This window comes from Panthera leo, chromosome D1 (genome assembly GCF_018350215.1).
Source record: "Panthera leo isolate Ple1 chromosome D1, P.leo_Ple1_pat1.1, whole genome shotgun sequence".
NCBI lineage: Eukaryota > Metazoa > Chordata > Mammalia > Carnivora > Felidae > Panthera > Panthera leo.
This window is the reverse complement of record NC_056688.1, coordinates 63,995,962-64,013,875: the sequence shown is the minus strand read 5'-3', so window position 1 is coordinate 64,013,875 and position 17,914 is coordinate 63,995,962. Positions and strand designations below refer to the sequence as shown.

At 37.4% G+C, this 17,914-nt stretch overlaps 1 protein-coding gene across 4 annotated transcripts; it reads left to right on the top strand.

Moving 5' to 3' along the window:
- On the top strand, window positions 1-16,450 carry ZNF214 (zinc finger protein 214). 4 transcript variants are annotated; one of them, XM_042905984.1, is made up of 5 exons: window positions 1-229; window positions 615-673; window positions 1,264-1,352; window positions 13,275-13,436; window positions 14,537-16,450. In XM_042905984.1, the coding sequence occupies exons 2-5, from the start codon at window positions 657-659 to the stop codon at window positions 16,231-16,233; spliced, it is 1,965 nt and encodes a 654-aa protein (XP_042761918.1). In that variant the 5' UTR covers window positions 1-229; window positions 615-656; the 3' UTR covers window positions 16,234-16,450. The 4 variants fall into 4 exon arrangements, with proteins under 4 accessions (XP_042761918.1, XP_042761920.1, XP_042761919.1 ...); XM_042905986.1 differs by lacking the exon at window positions 615-673 and having other exon boundaries at window positions 1,269-1,352; XM_042905985.1 differs by lacking the exon at window positions 615-673.
- Window positions 16,451-17,914: the final 1,464 nt, after the last annotated feature.

Here is a 17,914-nt window from a genome sequence, read left to right as displayed (position 1 = left end):
AGGCCCGGGGCTTCCTTTTCGGTCTAGCGGGGCTGCGGCCATTGTTTGTGTAGACGGACTGTTTTGGCCGGTCCTGTCCCCCCTCAGAGGTTCCACTAGTGACGCGGATTGTCGGGAGCACCGAGCCAGAAGCGGGGAGAGCTGTGGCTGAAGAAAAAGTGGCAGAAAAGGGAGGGTGTGGGGCCGAGAAGCGGCTCCCGGCTTAGAAATCCCGAAGACACCAGTGTAGGTGGGTCCTTCACAGTCGCCCTCCCCAAATTAAAACCGACTGAGGGGAAGAAGAGAGGAGGACAGAGGCAGCTTTGACCCCGGGACCGGGGTGCTTGGGACTGGAAGGTGTTGGGGCGGAGCTGGGGTCGGGGGTCTGGACGTGGAACGGAGGCCGCGCGCATCTGCGCTGCAGGAGCAGAGGCCACGCAGATCTGTGGCCCTGATGCGAGCAGATCCCGCTCCTTGAGAACCATTTGTGTGTCTGAATCCAAAAACACTCGGGCAGCCCGTGGCGCGTTGGGAGAGCCCAAAGCTATGCTGCTCTCGGGCCGTCCACGAATCGTTTTTTTTTTTTTTTTCTTTCTAGAGAAAGAGGGCTCTTAACTGTTTATCATTTTCCCCAGGGACCTGTGATCACCAAGGCAGGACCCGGGTAGCAAAGGCTCATGCCCCCATTTTACAGGTGAGGAAAGTGAGGCCCTGGGAGGTCTAGAAGTTTGGTCATTTTCAAAGTTCTACAAGTGGTTAGTGACAGAGACTGATGAGGTCCAGGGAACGCTAGATCTGGGACCGTTCTGTAAGATTCTAGGAACTCTGATAGTAAATCCAGTATTTCTGTGTATTAAGTAGAGAAGAGCAATGGAATTATCTTTCTACTTTACTGAACAAAATAAGAAAAATACTTTAAGAATAGAAAATAAGTGCCCTATTTCTATTATTTTACTATTTTTGTTAATAATTAATAAGGAAAGCCTTGGGGCTCAGAGAGGTTAAATTACATTAGAGAGCATCTGCATCCCTGGAGGGACTGTGAGATCAAATTCTGTTTTCATGCCCAAACAAGAATTGTACCTTTGAAGTTTTTAAAGGTTCAGAAATTAAGTCCTGGTTCCAATTCTCATAACTCTCCTATCTGGCCCTTGAAAAGGAACAGAAACGTTCTTATGTTCTTTCTGGCCTCTTTCTAGGAGGTTTGGGGGTCACACCCAGTTAGTATGTGGGGATGATTGCAAGGCATGCCCAGTCTTTCATTCCTCCTTTCTTCTCCCTCAGCTCAGACTCCTCAAAACTCCACCCTTCCCTAAAAGAGGAGCATAAAGGAGGAAGCAATGTTCACTATTTTCTTCATAGTCTGATCCCAGGTGAGTAGGAATGTCTTTTCTTATTTATAAAATAGCCCTGGAATTATCCATAGGTGGTGGGAATAGTGGAAGTGGCAGTGGGGATGGATGAACCAGAGTAGAAAATGTTCCTCACTTGGCTGAGAAACTTCCAAACCTCCTATTCCCACCCAGTGTCTTTTCCCAACATTTACTCATTTATTCAGCCAGTCATTCAGGTCTACTGTAAAATTTGTACCGTTCTTGATGCTCTGAGATCAAGAAATATAAGAATTTTTTTCTGAACACTGAGGAGATAAACCATATGAGGTCAATAATAATTTCTCAAGTTAGCAAACATTAACGTGTTAGAATGAGTGGCACTTAAAAGACAGGAATAGAAACTCAGATTTGAAAAAATCATCATGAACAGGAAGGTAGTATTCTAGATGGGAAGATCATCATTTAGTCTCAGGCAGAAATTGAGGGGAAAACTAAGAAAACAGAGCTAGTTACAGTAGAACCTAAGTATGCATGTATAAAGTGAGGTCACATTGTGGAAAGCTATGCTATTTTTGTTTAATTGGTTACTTATTCTTGTGCACCACTCAGTCCCCTGCACATCAACCAGAGGCAGCCATTACTGACATTTGGATCTATTTACTTATAGTCTTTTATCTAATATTCGATACAAATACATACTAATCTGTAAAAACACTAATATGTACACATACGTACAAAAGTAGACATATAGGTAATCTAACATGCATATATGTAGATTAGTATATATAAAAAAAATTTGAACATGAGAAATAGGCTCCATGAAGGCAGAGAACATTTTCAGTACATAGAACTGTGCGTGGCATGTAGTAAGCACTCATTGAATATTTGTTGAATTATGGATGGCCAGTTTTTGTATAATTTTTTTCATTTAACATATAATTGAACTTTTTTCAAATGTCTTTTGGTAACATGAGTTTTTAAGACTATCTATTATTCCATTCCAGGTATGTGTACTGTACTCTAGGTATATATGTTCCCTTCCAGCTATATGTACTTTATTTAAATTTTCTTTTTTGGGGAAAAGTTAAAGTAATTCTCAATATTTTGCTGTTTATAAACATTTTCTATTAAATATTTTTATACATAATTTATTAAGTGTATCTCTCTTTATGTCTTTCAAGATACTCTTGGAGAAATAGGATAACAGAGCCAAAGAATATAATGTCTATATTTTAGGCTTTTGAAAAACTTAAGTTCTTTTTTAGAAATACTACATGAATTAACTTCTGTAACCATTTGATGAAAGATCCTCTCTCTCTGAACCTTTACCAGCTTTGAGTATTTAAGATTTTGCCTTTAATTGCATCCCTTTAATCTTTAGAAAGGTTGACCATTTTTTACATGCATTTACTGGTCATTTGCATTCTTTCTTTGACATAAATAATGTATGCCTCTTGACATGCATTACTTTTTTTTCCTACTGAATTTTTTGTTTCTATTTGATGAAAAGTATTCTTTGTATGTAAAAGATACAAACCATTTGCTAATTGCTATATTTCTCCCTTTTGTCATTTGCCTTTTGGGACTTATTCATGTAAGTTTCAAATCTGCATAGAGTGAAATCTTATTTCTTTTCATTAATACAGTTTTATGCTCTGAGAGCTCTTCTTCACCCTCAAATCTAATACATAATTACTTTCATTTTCCTCAATTATTTTTTTATAGTTTCAAGTATTTTAAAAGTTTAACTCTGAAGCCTTTCAGGTATTTATTTTGGTGTGAGAAATGATAGAACTTAAACATTCTTTCCCACCTCCCACTTTCTTATTTTTCTTACAACGTTTACTTTCTCCATTGGTTGTAGTGCTACTTGTTTATATACCAAATTACCAACTTCATTACATATACACACACATACACAGTTGTACACACAGATCACTTTTGGGGCTGTCCTGTTTCATGGACCCATCTCTCAATTCTGCTATCGACGTGTATTTAATTTTGTTCCTGTATATATATAGTGCGTTTAATGGGCAATGAAGAGGAATTTAGCCTTTCTTTTTCCTCATTTAAGGATAAAAGGAAGGAAGATAGCCCATTTTGGGAAAAAAGGAAGTAAAAGTTACTTATAAGTTTTAGATATTGAATATATTAACCTTTCAGTATGTTTTTTTTAATATAGCATATTGGTCAAAATACAGGCTCTGGGTCCACTATCTAAGCTTGTTTCATGCTTCTGCCACTTCTGAGTTATGTGAATTAGATTGCATTACCTAACCAGTTTCTCATCTCTGAAGTGGGGAAATAGAACTTAGTAGGGTTAAGAAGGTTAAATAAGGTCAAATATGTAAAACCCAGCACAGTGGTGGACAAATAGAATCAATAAGAATTGGTTGCTATTATGTTAGTTATTATTTACAATATAATGTACAACTATTTCTAGTCGCTAAAACATAAGAATTGAGCAGGGAATCTAGTTTAATATATTTTTTTGGCCAATGGCTAGTCAGATATCCCGGCACCATATATAAGCCATCTTATCCCCACAAATTTGATATTACCTTTATCATGTTTGAATTCTCTGCTATATTTGGGTCCATTTCCAGATTTCTATTCTTTTGTATTGATCTTGTCTATTCCTGTGTCAACCTCATGGTGTTATAATTACAGAGTTACAGAGTTTTAATATGCCACTGGGTTAGTCTCCTCTCATTTTTTTGTTTTAATTCTTCTTTTTTTTTTTTTTTAACTTTACATCCAAGTCAGTTATGATATAGTGCAATAATGATTTCAGGAGTAGAATCCAGTGATTCATCCCCTACGTATAATATGCAATGCTCATCCCAACAAGTGTACTCCCTAATGCCCCTTGCCCATTTAGCCCATCCCTCCACCCACACTTCCTCCAGCAACCCTCAGTTTGTTCTCTATATTTAAGAGTCTCTTATGTTTTGTCCCTCTCCCTGATTTTATATTACTTTTGCTTCTTTTCCTTTATGTTCATATGCTTTGTATCTTAAATTCCATATATGAGTGAAGTCATATGATATTTGTCTTTCTCTAATTTTGCTTAGCACAATAAACTCTAGTTCCATTCATGTAGTTGCAAATGGCAAGATTTCATTCTTTTTGATTGTCAGGTAATATTCCATTATACACATACACACACACACACACATGCATGTGCACACACACATACACACACACACACCACATCTTCTTTATCCATTTATCTATTGATGGTCATTTGGACTCTTTCCATACTTTGGCTATTGTTGATAGTGCTGCTATAAACATTTGGGTGCACGTGCCGGTTTGAAACAGCACTACTGTATCCTTTGGATAAATATCTAGTAGTGCAATTGCTGGGTTGTAGGGTAGTTCTGTTTTTAATTTTTTGAGGAACCTCCACACTCGTCTCCAGAGTGGCTGTTCCAGTTTGCATTCCCACCAGCAGTGCAAAAGGGATCCTCTTTTTCCGCATCCTTGCCAACATCCGTTGTTGCCTGAGTTGTTAGTTTTAGCCTCTGTGACAGGTGTGAGGTGGTAACTGATTATGGTTTTTGATTTGTATTTCCCTGATGGTGAGTGATGTTGAGCATGTTTTCATGTGTCTTTTAGCCATCTGGATGTCTTCTTTAGAAAAGTGTCTATTCATGTCTTTTGCCCATTTCTTCACTGGATTATTTGTTTTTTGGGTGTCATTTCTTTTTAATAATGGTTTTTCTTTCTCCCACAAAAGTATTTGAAAATCAGTTTCTCAGACCCACCCCCAAACCTGTAAGTATCATTGAAAATGTAGATAAGTTTAATGAGAACAAAATTATGTTTATTTCTCCTACCTAAGATTGAGGAGTGCTTTCTAAATTTAAAAGCTACATTTATCTAGGTTCTAAGTATTTTTGTTAAGCTTTTAGGAATTTATATTTTTTTTAATGTTTTTGTTTATTTATTTTTGAGAGAGAGAGAGATTGTGAGCAGGGGAGGGGCAGAGAAAGGGAGACAGAATCCCAAGCAGGCTCTATGCTGTCAGCACAGAGCCTGGTGCTCGGCTTAAACTTACAAACCACGAGATCATGACCTGAGCTAAAATCAAGAGTCAGACACTTAACCAGCTAAGTCAGCCAGGCATCCCAGGAATTTTATTTTTTAATTGGTATTGTAAATGTCATTTTACAAATAACTTTTAATGACTATATGTCTGAACTTCACATGGTTACTTAATTTGAACTTTTATTGTGATGCATTCATACATGCAAAAGAACATACTAAAACATGTATGTATAAATTAAAATATAATAACATGAATGCCTACCATCTAGACCAGAAAATACTTTTAATTTTTTTTAATGTTTGTTTGTTTTTGAGTCAGAGAAACAGAGTGCAAGTGGGGAAGGGGCAGAGAGAGGGAGACACAGAATCTGAAACAGTCTCCAGGCTCTGAGCTGTCAGCACAGAACCCGATGCGGGGCTTGAACACACAAACCGCGAGATCATGACCTGAGCCGAAGTTAGATGCGCTTAACTGACTGAGCCACCCAGGGGCCCCTAGACCAGCAAATACTTTTAAAAGCCACCCTGCTAACCCCACAATTTCATTCCCTCCTTTTCCTAGAGAGGCAACTGCTATCTTAAATGTTATGTTTATTATTCCTTACCTATTTTTTTTTAGTTTTATATAAATGGACTCTATATAACTATTCTGTGAATAGCTTCTTTAGTATAATGTTAGATTTTTACAGTGTATCCATGTTGATTCATGTACCTAACTGTTGTGTATGCTTTCACAGTATGACCAACAACTTATTTATCCATCCTACTGTTGTTGGGCCTTTTGTTTTGCTTCCAGTCTTTTTGATATACTGAAAAACTTGTTGTATGTATCTTCTGGCATACATGTGTTTGTTTTCTAGGGTACAAACCTAGTATTAGAATTGACTTCCCTTATAATTACTAATAATTTTCAGTTGATTTTCTTTGGTTTCCCATATACCATACCCTCTACTTGCTTTGGGAAGTGGTTTCATCAGTGGTTTAAATATAGTGAATTTGCAGTATCTCTGTCAAGTTTCCAGTCTTATTGGGTATGCCTTTAATGTTTTACTTTTGGATTTGAGATATATTTGCATGTCTTTATTTTTATTTTGCTAACTTGATTTGTTTGTAGTTTTAAATGAAGGATCCATACCGAATTTTAAGAAGTACCTTTTTGGCACTGTTTAAAATATATGGCTTTTCTTATTTAACATTGTTATGACAGTTTATAGTTAACATTTTCTTCATTTGGGCCTTCCTTTGTTTACCTTTTGGAATAAAGCACCATTCTGTCATGCTACAATTTGCTTTGATATTGTAGCAGATTACGTCTGCATTTTCTAAAGATGACCACACCGGTAACATATTGGACTCTTCATGCTCATCTTACGATGTGACTTAACACTCTTACCACCAAAAAGTAGGATCTGTGTCCCCTCTTCTCAAATCTGGCTGGGGTTTATGATTACCTCAATCAGTGGAGTACTGCAGAAGTGATGCTTGTGACTTCCAAAGCTAAGTCATAGAAAGGACACAGCTTTTGCTTGCCTCTACATTGAGAGGTAGCCTAGGCCATGTGAACAAATGCAAAGAAACTAAGATCTTCCATCAACAGTCACAACCAGCCTGCGAGCCTTGTGAGTGAGCCACCCTGAAAATGAATCCTCCAGCCGAATCAAGCAAGCCTCTAAAAAAAAGTAATTGCTGCTCCTGTCGACAACTCAACAATCTCCTGAGGGATCTGAACTAGAACTGCCCAGCCAAGCCATTCCTGAATTCCAGGGAAACTGTAAAAAAATAAGATAATACTGGCAGTATGGCAGTATGTTATAAATATAGGTGTTGCTGGATTTTATTAGCCTTATATTTTACTTTATCCTTGAAGTTTATATCAATATTCATTAGTAACACAGTGTAGATCTATAGTTTTATGACTTTTACTGTCTCAGTGTTTTCCTCAATGTCTTAAAAGTTTTGATAGTTTTTCTATATGATTTGGAATAATTTAATAACTTTGAATATTCTGTTCCTTGAAAATTTGAGAGAATTTATGTTAGAAAACATTTGGGCCAGTTATTTTTGAAGGCTATAGTTCTTTGGTAACTTGAGCAATTTCTTTCATATAGCTGATCTGTTCAGGTGTTTTTTCTTTAGGACTTGTTGAATGGTTTTCTAGGAAAAAATATATTTCCTATTTCTATTAAGATTAATTTTTAAAAGAGCTGTAGAAAGTGCCCACCTAACATTCAGTTAATTTTAAGTTTTCAAGTTTATTTGTTTTGAGAGAGACAGAGACAGCATGAGTGGGGGAGGGGCAGAGAGAGAAAGAGAGAGAGAGAGAATCCCAAGCAGGCTGTGCACTGCCAGCACAGAGTCTGATGCAAGGCTCGAACCCACGAAACTGTGAGATCATGACCTGAGCTGAAACTGAGAGTCGGACACTTAACCGACTGAGCCACCCAGGCGCCCCACATTCAGTTAAATTTGTATCTGTTCCTACTTCCCCAATGTCAATTCTAACTTTTTTCTATTTATGCTCACTCCTTTTTTCCCCCTTTGGCTAGCTATCTGGTAATTTATCTATTTTATTGTTAATATTTTTCTTCCAAAGAACTGGCTCTTGGATTCATTTCATAATAGTAAATGTTTTTCAGTTCCACCATTTTCTTTATTGATTTCCCTTTTTAAATCTATCTAGTGTTCACATTGTATATGATACTAAGTTGGAATCCATGTTTATGTTTTCTCATATAGTTAATCAGTTTTCACAACACCATATAGTAAATAATCCATTCTTTCCTCTTTTATGTTTAATGCCATCTTTATTGTTAATGTGTTTTCACATATAAACAAACACAGTCTCTGAGTCTTCCATGCTGTTCTACTGGTCTTTTTTCAGTTTTGATTTAATGTTGTAGTTTCGTGGTATGTCACTATCTGGTAGGGCAAGTCTTCCTGCTTGGTTTACTTAAGTCTTTATAGACTTCTTTTCCTTCCCTGTAAATTTTAGGGGAAAAAGTATATTGTGTTCCTTAAAAAATCCAGCTGGAAATTTGGGGGTATATTGAATTTAATTCAACCCATCCAAGAACATGGAAGTATGCTTCTTCTTTATTTAGATCATCTTCTTTCTGTTTATTGGAATTTAAAAATTTTCTTCAAAGATTTCTTTATGTTCTTGGTTAAGATAGTGGTTTTTTGTTTTTGTTTTGCTTTTTTGTGAATGATCCTATTTTTTTTTAATGTTTATTTATTTTTGAGAGAACCAGCGAGCACGAGCGGGGGAGGGGCAGTGAGAGAGGGAGACACAGAATCTGAAGCAGGCTCTAGGCTCCAAGCTGTCAACACAGAGCCCAATGCGGGCTCGAACTCACAAACTGCTAGATCATGACCTGAGCTGAAGTTGGATGCTTAACCTACTGAGCCACCCAGGTACCCCTATACCCTCTATTTTCTAGTAGTTGATTGCTGATACAATTATGCTGTCATTTTATTGTATCTGGTAATTTTGCTGAGGTCTCTATTTAGTTTGTGGTTTATTTGAATACTGTTCATTTTTCTACATAGATTTCAATAACATATGCAAATAATTACTTTTTTTTGTTTTTACTTCTAATTCTTATGCCTCTTGTTTCATTTTCTTATAGTATTTGTCAGACCTTTGGTACTATGTTGAAAGCAACAGTAATGGTAGTCATTCTTGTTTACCATAATAAAAGGAACACATACAAAGATTCTACATTCAAGTTCTGATTTTGATGAAGGTTCCTAATATGTAACCTTTACCAATTTAGGGAGTTTATTTCTACTTTCTAAAAGTGTTTATTTTACTTTGTTTTTTATTTTTATTAAATTTTTTTAAAAGTTTATTTGCCTATTTTGAGAGACAGAGACAGAGATAGCATGAGCAGGGGAGGGGGGCAGAACAAGAGACAGAGAGAGAATCCCAAGCTCTGACAGTGCAGAGCCCAATATGGGGCTTGAACTCACAAACCACATGATCATGACCTGAGCTGAAATCAAGAGTTGGAGGCTTAACCAACTGAGCCACCCTGGCGCCCTTGCTGAAAGTTTTAAATTTTTTTTTTTAATGTTTATGTTTGAGATAGACAGAGCGTGAGTTGGGAGGGGCAGAGAGAGAGACTCAGAATCTGAAGCAGGCTCCAGGCTCTGAGCTGTCCCACAGAGCCCGATGCGGGGCTTAAACTCACGGACCGTGAGATCATGACCTGAGCCGAAGTCGAAAGCTCAACCAACCGACTGAGCCACCCAGGCGCGCCCCCCTTGCCCCCGCTGAAAGTTTTTAAAGATCATATATAGGTATTGAACATTATGAACTTTATCACATGATTTTTCTGCATCAGCTAATTATGGTTTTCTTCTATAGTCTATTAATATAGTGAATTATGTTGATAGATTTTCTCTATCATGTTGAACTGTCCTTCCTTCCTGTAATAAACCATGCGTAATCATGATTCATATTTTTAATATATTCCTGAATTCAATTAGTTAATACTTTATTTAGGATTTTTATAGATTTATAAAATTTACAAATGGGATTGTAATTTTACAATTACTTTTTGATACTGTCTTTATCTGCTCCTGGAGTCAAGATTACACTAGCCACATAATGAGCTAGCAATTTTCACTTTCTCTTTTCTAAAACAATTTGACTGTAATAGTAATTAACCGCTAACAGAATGCTTGGTAGAACAATAGTATGTTATTTATTTATTGCAGTTTAAAATAACACACATTTTTTCATGTCACTCAGTTTCTAAGGGTCAGGAATCTGGGAGCAGCATAGCTGTGTGGTCCCAACCCAGGGTCTCGCACGGGGCTGCAGTCAAGCTGTCAGCAGGACTGCAGTTATCGGGAGGCTTCACTGGGGCCGGAGGATCTTCTGCTAAGATGTTTCACTCATGTGGCCGTTGGCAGAATGCCTCATTTCACACTGAGGACAGAAGCCTCAATTCCTTGCCACATGTCCTGTTCAAGGCTCCTAAGTATTTTCACCACATAGAAGGTAGCTTCTTCAAGAGAGAGTGATCTAAGAAAAAGGGCAAGGAGGAAGCTGCAGTGCCCTTAAGAGCTAGTCTTGAAAGTTGCATACCATGTCTTCTTCCCCTTCTGTTGTTTTATGTAATATTCCTCAGAAGTGAGTCCCTAAGTCCAGTCCACTTTCAAGGGGTCGGGAACACTTCTTGGAGGGAAGGGAATCATATAATTTGTGGACATATTTTAAAACTACCACAAATAAGATGGACGTATATATGTACTGAAATGTGAAGTTGTACATTATATATTACATGAGAAATGCAAACCAGAATTGTCATGTCTTTGTTAAGAGAAAATTTCAGTGGGGTGTGTATGTATGTTTGTGTGTATGAATGAATAAAGGTCAGAAAGGACACAGTAAAAACTATCCTGGTTACTTCTCAACTTATTTAGGGAGGGTAGACTTTCAGTTTTTATTTTTTATTATTATTCAGAATTAATGAAAATTTTATGAATTTGTTTTCAGTAAGAGTGACTAAACTCTGAATCTCTAGTGTATTTTTTAAAGCAATTCTTAAACATTTTTAAAAATAATCAAAGCCAATAACAACAGGCCAACAGACCAAGTTTTACTTTTCTGTACTTTTTACAAAATAAGGAACCAGTGGGTTCATTTATTTTCTGTTCTAATTCCAGTTTTCACTCCTGTAGTCTGGGCTTCTGAGCATCCCAATTTACTTATTTCGTCTAGCTAGCTAGCCAGATATCTATGCATATTCATTTGTTTATGTTAAAATAGACTTACTATATTTTTTTTTAAGTCTATTTTATTCACTTTGAGAGAGAGAGAGAGAGCAGGGAGGCTCAGAAAGAGAGGGATAGAGAGAGAATCCCAAGCAGGCTGTGCACCATGTAGTCCGATGAGGGGCTCAAACTCACAAACTGCGAGATTGTGACCTGTGCTGAAATCAAAAGTTGGACGCTCAACTGACTGACCCACCCAGGCGTCCCATAGACTTATTATATTTTACATTTTTAACATTTATGTTATAAACATTTAAAAATGAACAGCATTGAATTTTCTCATTCTTGAGTTCTTATTTGTGGTTAATATTTCATTGTTGACGCATGGATTTTCATGTAGGTTTTTTGGAAAACAGTACCTGGGTGGTATACTTTAAATCCTTGAATATTTCAATACATCTTCCTTCTGTCCTTTTGTTAACACAATAAGGATGTACATGGAAATCTTGATTTACAACCCTTCACCAAGTTGTGTTTTACTTCTTTTACAGTAGGCCTGGGTTTAAAAACCACTATTTTGCAACTGAATGACCTTATACAAGTTACTTAATCTTGCTAAATGTTGGTTTCTGGGGCACCTGGGTGGCTCAGTTGGCTGGCTAAGCATCTGACTTTGGTTTAGGTCATGATGATCCATGAGTTCGAGCCCAGTGTTAGGGCCCTCCAATCTCAGGACAGAGCCTGCTTTGAATCCTCAGTCTCCCTCTCTCTCTGCTCTCCCCCCCCCCCCTCAAAAATAAATAAACATCAGAAAAAAGAAATTTAAATGTTGGTTTCCTTATTCCTTTAGTGTTGATAATTATACCTTCTAGGATTGTTGTCATAGTAAATGAGATAACAGCCCTTTTCACATAACCTTTGGTATTTAACTGCTATGATTATAATGACTTGATGGTCATGATATTCTAGTTTTCCTCCATTAAAAGTATGTATTTTCTTTATTGTAGTATTTACTAAACATTTTTAATTGAATTTTAGAATTGAGAATATGTCATCAAAGAAATGTGTCACATAACCAACTTATGAGCTGTTCTTTCCACTAAGAGAAGTATTTTTAGGCAGTCTGAATACATACATTTATCTCTTCTTTCTAAAACTGCATGATGATAAAAAACTAAAAAAAAAAATGATGAAGTAAAGAGCCATTAGCAAATGAGAAATTTCAACAGTAACTTGGAAGGCAACAGGAGCAACAGTGGGAAGAGCTGCATAGAGCTAAAGACATTCCATCCTGGAATGCTCCACAGGGGAATAAGCATAAGAAGGATTTGATGAGCCCTGTGAACTTCAGGGAAGCTGAGGATACATCTTTAACATTGGAAGCAGAGGGTCAGTCAAAAAAGAGGATCCTAAAGTATTTCCAGAAAAGAAAGAAAAAGTTGGTTGCAAAGGAATTAAACAAACAAAAAGTCTTAGAAACAACAATGAAGGCTTATGAACGGTGAAACGATTCTGAGAAAAATTCTTTTTGCTCTAGAATTCAATACCCAGCCACGTGAATGATGACAAGGACTTCAAACATGCAGTGTAACCATGCTTGGAGATTCTCCTTTAAACCAAAAGTGTATCTTGAAAACCTTGTCTGTTTCTCACCTTTGCTTTTTTCAGTGGCCGTGGACTTACCATTCATAAACTTGATTGAACTAATTTGGGCCTGTGCCTCCCAATTAATGGAGTAATTCACAAATGAGGAAGAATCATATAATCTTGAAAATGGAGCACTAAAAAGAATAGCCAGCCCAGATTGGAGCAGGAAGATGAACATTTCCAGAATAAAAAGGGTTGGGGGGAATTGACTTAAGGTTTTTCAACTATTATTTACTAATTTTTAAAATAGGGATGATAATCGTATCTACGAGAGGGTCACTGTGAGGACTACTTAAAATAATATGTGAAGTACTTAGCCCAGTGGTTAGCAGACAGATGCTATATAAATGTTTCTTAAGATGGAAAGCCGGGTATCCAGCTTCAGTGACTGGATACATTATTTAGCCATCCGCTATTGTTATGTCTCCTCTTATCTTTCTTGTTTTTCTTCATTATTAAAGTTCTTTATTTTTTTATTTGCTTTGTTACTTACATTACGTGCTGAATGGCTATTGCTTTGTCCATCTTCTCATTTAGATCTCTTCTTCCTGGAAAATCTGATCATTGACCAGATGGCAGTAACATTTGAAGATGTGACTGTTATTTTCACTTGGGAGGAGTGGAAATTCCTGGATTCTTCTCAAAAAAAGCTCTACAGAGAGGTCATGTGGGAGAACTACACAAATGTCATGTCAGTAGGTAAAGTTATCCCAGCTGTTAGGTAATAGAGTTAGTTTCTTCTGGGACCAGTTTTGTTGAGTATTTTGGTTCTTTGTCTAGGTATTGTATTGAGATAGGAGAAGTATCCTCAGAAATGGGTCTTAAATCAGATGACAGATAGAAGATAGAGCAAAACATCTTCTAAGACACCCAGGCTATGTATTGATAGGTATTTGTGATTATTCTTATTTATTTTCTGGAATTCACTTAAAATACAGATCTCCACACATAATTCATTCTGTGTGGTTCTAAATTTATTCTCTCTTCATACTATTTGTACAAGTTAGCTTTTGCTATATAACAAACTACTTCAAACTAGTGACTTAAAACAAACCTTATTATTTTCCATGATTCTCATTGGTTAGATGGAACTTCTATCATAGAGTGATTTGACTGGGGCTGGATGGTCTAAAATGAGGCTGGACAGTCTGACTCACATGTCTGGCAGTAGGTCGATATCAGTAGGGATAATGGAGATGTGTTGACCATACATCTTTCTTCAAGCAGGCTAGCCCAGGCTTGTTTACATATTGGTGGTCACAGAATTTTCAAAACCAGCAAGAGAGAGGACAAGCCCCAGTGTACAAGCACTTTCAAGTCTGCTTGTATCACTTTTGCTATTGTCCCAGTAAAGAAAGCAAATTGTATAGCCCAGCTAAAGTCAGCATGGAAGGGGAACACGCAGAGGTACAGAATTAATACAGCCATTTTTTCACACAATCTATCACACTCTGCTAGAATAGAAAAATAGAAATATTTTATTTCTCATAACAATGCCCAAATAGAGTAATCTAATTAAATCTGTTTTTAAGATGATTTCCATGAAGCAGTCAGCCTTATTTTTTGATTTCTAACAGTACGTGGTAGTAGTAGACGCTTAGGATACATCTATGGATTGAATGAATAAGTGAATGAAGGGATTCACATATGAATAAACAAACACATGAATTTCAGACCTAAATCCTAAGTCCTAATCCTTCTTTCTGGATACACATATATTTCTGGAGGTGAGTGAGATACTTGGAAATTTTTTAACACCACCTTCATCTCACCACTGGATAATCTGCTTATTCTTCTAGGAAACTGGAAAGAGAGTTACAAACCCCAAGAAGAAAGATTCAGATATTTAGAACATGAAAATCATCCCTGCTGGCAAGGCTGGAGGAGTGCCAGCACTCAGATATATAAGAATAGAAGCTATGTGGAAACCATCCAAGGAATAGATTCCAAAGACCTCAAGCAACAAGACCTTTCCCACCATCAGGAATGGTTGATACTCTCCACGCAAGTTCCAGGGTATGGGAACTATGAGCTGACTTTTGAAGGCAGAAGTCCCAGGAACTTAAAATATACAAAGTTTATACCCTGGCAGTCCTTAGAAACAAAACACACCCCTCAAGACTATGCTAGAGAAATCTACATGAATGAGTCACATGGTTTTCAAGGAAGCAGATGCCATCTTGGCATATCTAAGAAAAATCTCTCTATGGAAAAAGAACAGAAGCTCATAGTTCAGCATTCTTGTGTCTCAACAGGGGAAGCCCGTCCAGAGTACATTGGGGAGATATATCAACATGACTTACTGAAAGACTCTATGGAAGAGAAATACTGTGGATGTAATAAATGCAAAGAAATTTATTATTGGAACTCGCAGTGTGTTCTCCACAAGAGAAATCAACTTGGAGAAAAGTTCTATCAGTGCTCCATCAGCACAGCATGCTTCTCTCAGAGATCAGACCTATATAGACATCCAAGAATTCACATAGGTAAGAAGCTGTATGGATGTGATGAAGTTGATGGTAACTTCAGTCAGAGCTTAGGTGTTCACTTTCATCAGAGAGTCTGCACAGGGGAGGTTTCTTATATATGCCACATGTGTGGTAAGAGCTTCAGTCAGATCTCTAGCCTTCACAATCATCAAAGAGTCCATACAGAAGAGAAACTGTATAAATTTGAGTGTGGTAAGGACCTCAGTAGAAATTCATTACTTCACATTCACCAGAGACTTCACATAGGAGAGAAGCCTTTTAAGTGCGATCAGTGTGGTAAGAGTTTTAGTCGGAGTTCAGTGCTTCACGTTCATCAGAGAGTCCACACAGGAGAGAAACCATATAAGTGTGATGAGTGTGGTAAGGGCTTCAGTCAGAGCTCAAATCTTCGAATTCATCAGTTAGTCCACACAGGAGAGAAGTCCTATAAATGTGATGACTGTGGTAAGGGCTTTACCCAGCGCTCAAATCTCCAGATTCATCAGAGAGTACACACAGGAGAGAAGCCTTACAAATGTGATGACTGTGGGAAGGACTTTAGTCACAGCTCTGATCTTCGCATTCATCAGAGGGTCCATACAGGGGAGAAACCCTATACTTGTCATGAATGTGGGAAGGGCTTCAGCAAGAGTTCAAAGCTTCACACTCATCAAAGAGTACACACTGGAGAGAAACCCTATAAATGCGAACAGTGTGGTAAGGGATTCAGTCAGCGTTCACATCTTCTCATTCATCAGAGAGTCCACACAGGAGAAAAGCCCTATAAATGTGATGATTGTGGAAAGGGCTTTAGTCACAGCTCTAATCTTCACATCCATCAGAGGGTCCACACGGGAGAGAAGCCTTATCAATGTGCTAAGTGCGGCAAGGGTTTTGGTCATAGCTCAGCTCTTCGAATTCATCAAAGAGTCCACACAGGAGAGAAACCTCATAAATGCCATGAGTATTATAAGGGATTTGATCCGAATTCACATCTTCACAATAATCACGGACAGGAAAGCTTATAATTATGTTCATTTAGTTAACCGCTTTAATCAAAGCTTAACTTTAAGCCCAATAAATGCTGCTGGGAAGAAAATTCTATAAATAACCCAAGTAATCCCAAGCAACGTTTATAGTTTTCCCTAACTCCCACTAAGAAGCATTTGCTTCAAGAAGAAATCCTTAGGAGGATGCCTATGTATTTAAAATTAAAGTGTATTTACTTTTTCTATTAATATTATACATAGCCATTATAAAATATATGAAAGATTCAAGAAAACTCTTCATCCTTTCTAGTCTTTTTTTGTACATTTTTATGTACATGAAATCATACTGTATATTTAACTTTGTATTTTCACTGACTTCAAAACATTTACTTACACTTTGGTTTGAATGGAAATTGGCTAGCTAGCTATGAAACAGCATCTTGACTCCCTGTAAAGTCCCTAGGAAACCACAGGAAAAAAACACAAAACTTGAAACTTACCTGGTAGATAACCTATTGCTCAAATGTGGAAGTATTAACTACAGGGCCAGTACAATTCAGTTGCTTATGACATAAGGTAAGAAAACATTGCATGACCCTTTATCTGAGATAGGATGTCTTAGAGATGTTATCTCTGTCACTCAGAAAAGCCAGGAACCATTCTTTTGTTATAGGGGTGCTGTGCTGCATTTGAGGTGCACTCTCACACGTCCCCCTTCCCAGGTATCCCTCTCCCCAGGTTTCCACATTTATTCATAGGTTCAGACACCACGTAACAAGAAATGCAAAATTTAATGTGTCTAAATAAGGGGTGAAAGATGTTGATAAAAGCTGATAGAAGTGAATGCTAGATGGGGCACCTGGGTGGCTCAGTCGGTTGAGCGTCCAGCTTCGGCTCAGGTTATGATCTGGTGGTCTGTGAGTTCGAGCCCCACATCTGGCTCTGTGCTGACAGCTTGGAGCCTGGAGCCTGCTTCTGATTCTGTGTCTCCCTCTCTCTCTGCCCCTCCCCCACTCATGCTCTGTCTCTGTCTCAGAAATAAACATTAAAAAATTTAAAAAATTTTTTTTATGCTAGATAAAAAATGCTAGCTAGATCTGTTCAGCTATGCTGGACAGAATGCTAGATCTGTTCAGATCTGTTCAGAATTAGAGATTTAAGCAGTAGACTCTGATTTAATCTCAGTAGAACAAACTGGTAATAGAGAAATCGCTGCTGGAAGCAGAACTGAACTCAGAGCTATGTGCAAAACTGAATAAGCTAATGATGTAAGACGAGAGAATTTGGCCATTATAAAATGGAGTAGTCAGTAGGAATACACAAGTCCTAACTACTCATAATATAAACATGTTTAGATATCACTGCCCAAGAGAAACTAAATTAAGGGGACCTATTCAGGGAAATAACAGGAATTGCAGTACCAAAGAAATAAAACCATTGTGAAGAGTTGAAAATCGATAGCCCTGAAAATCAGCTATTGCAGTCTCCTGGAGAAATTGTCAAAACAATTGGTGTCCTGAGTAGCATGAGAGAAAACCTGTAATCAATAAAACTAGACCAGAAATCCCTAAGTAGAGAAGAGCCTCTAAAATAAAAAGAAAACGAAGGACTACAGGGAAATTTAAAATGGATCAAAGTGAAAGGCAGTAAGGAGCAATTTGAATTAGCACTGCAGAATATCAAATAATGAATAAATTAAAGTTTGTTCTTAATATTTTTA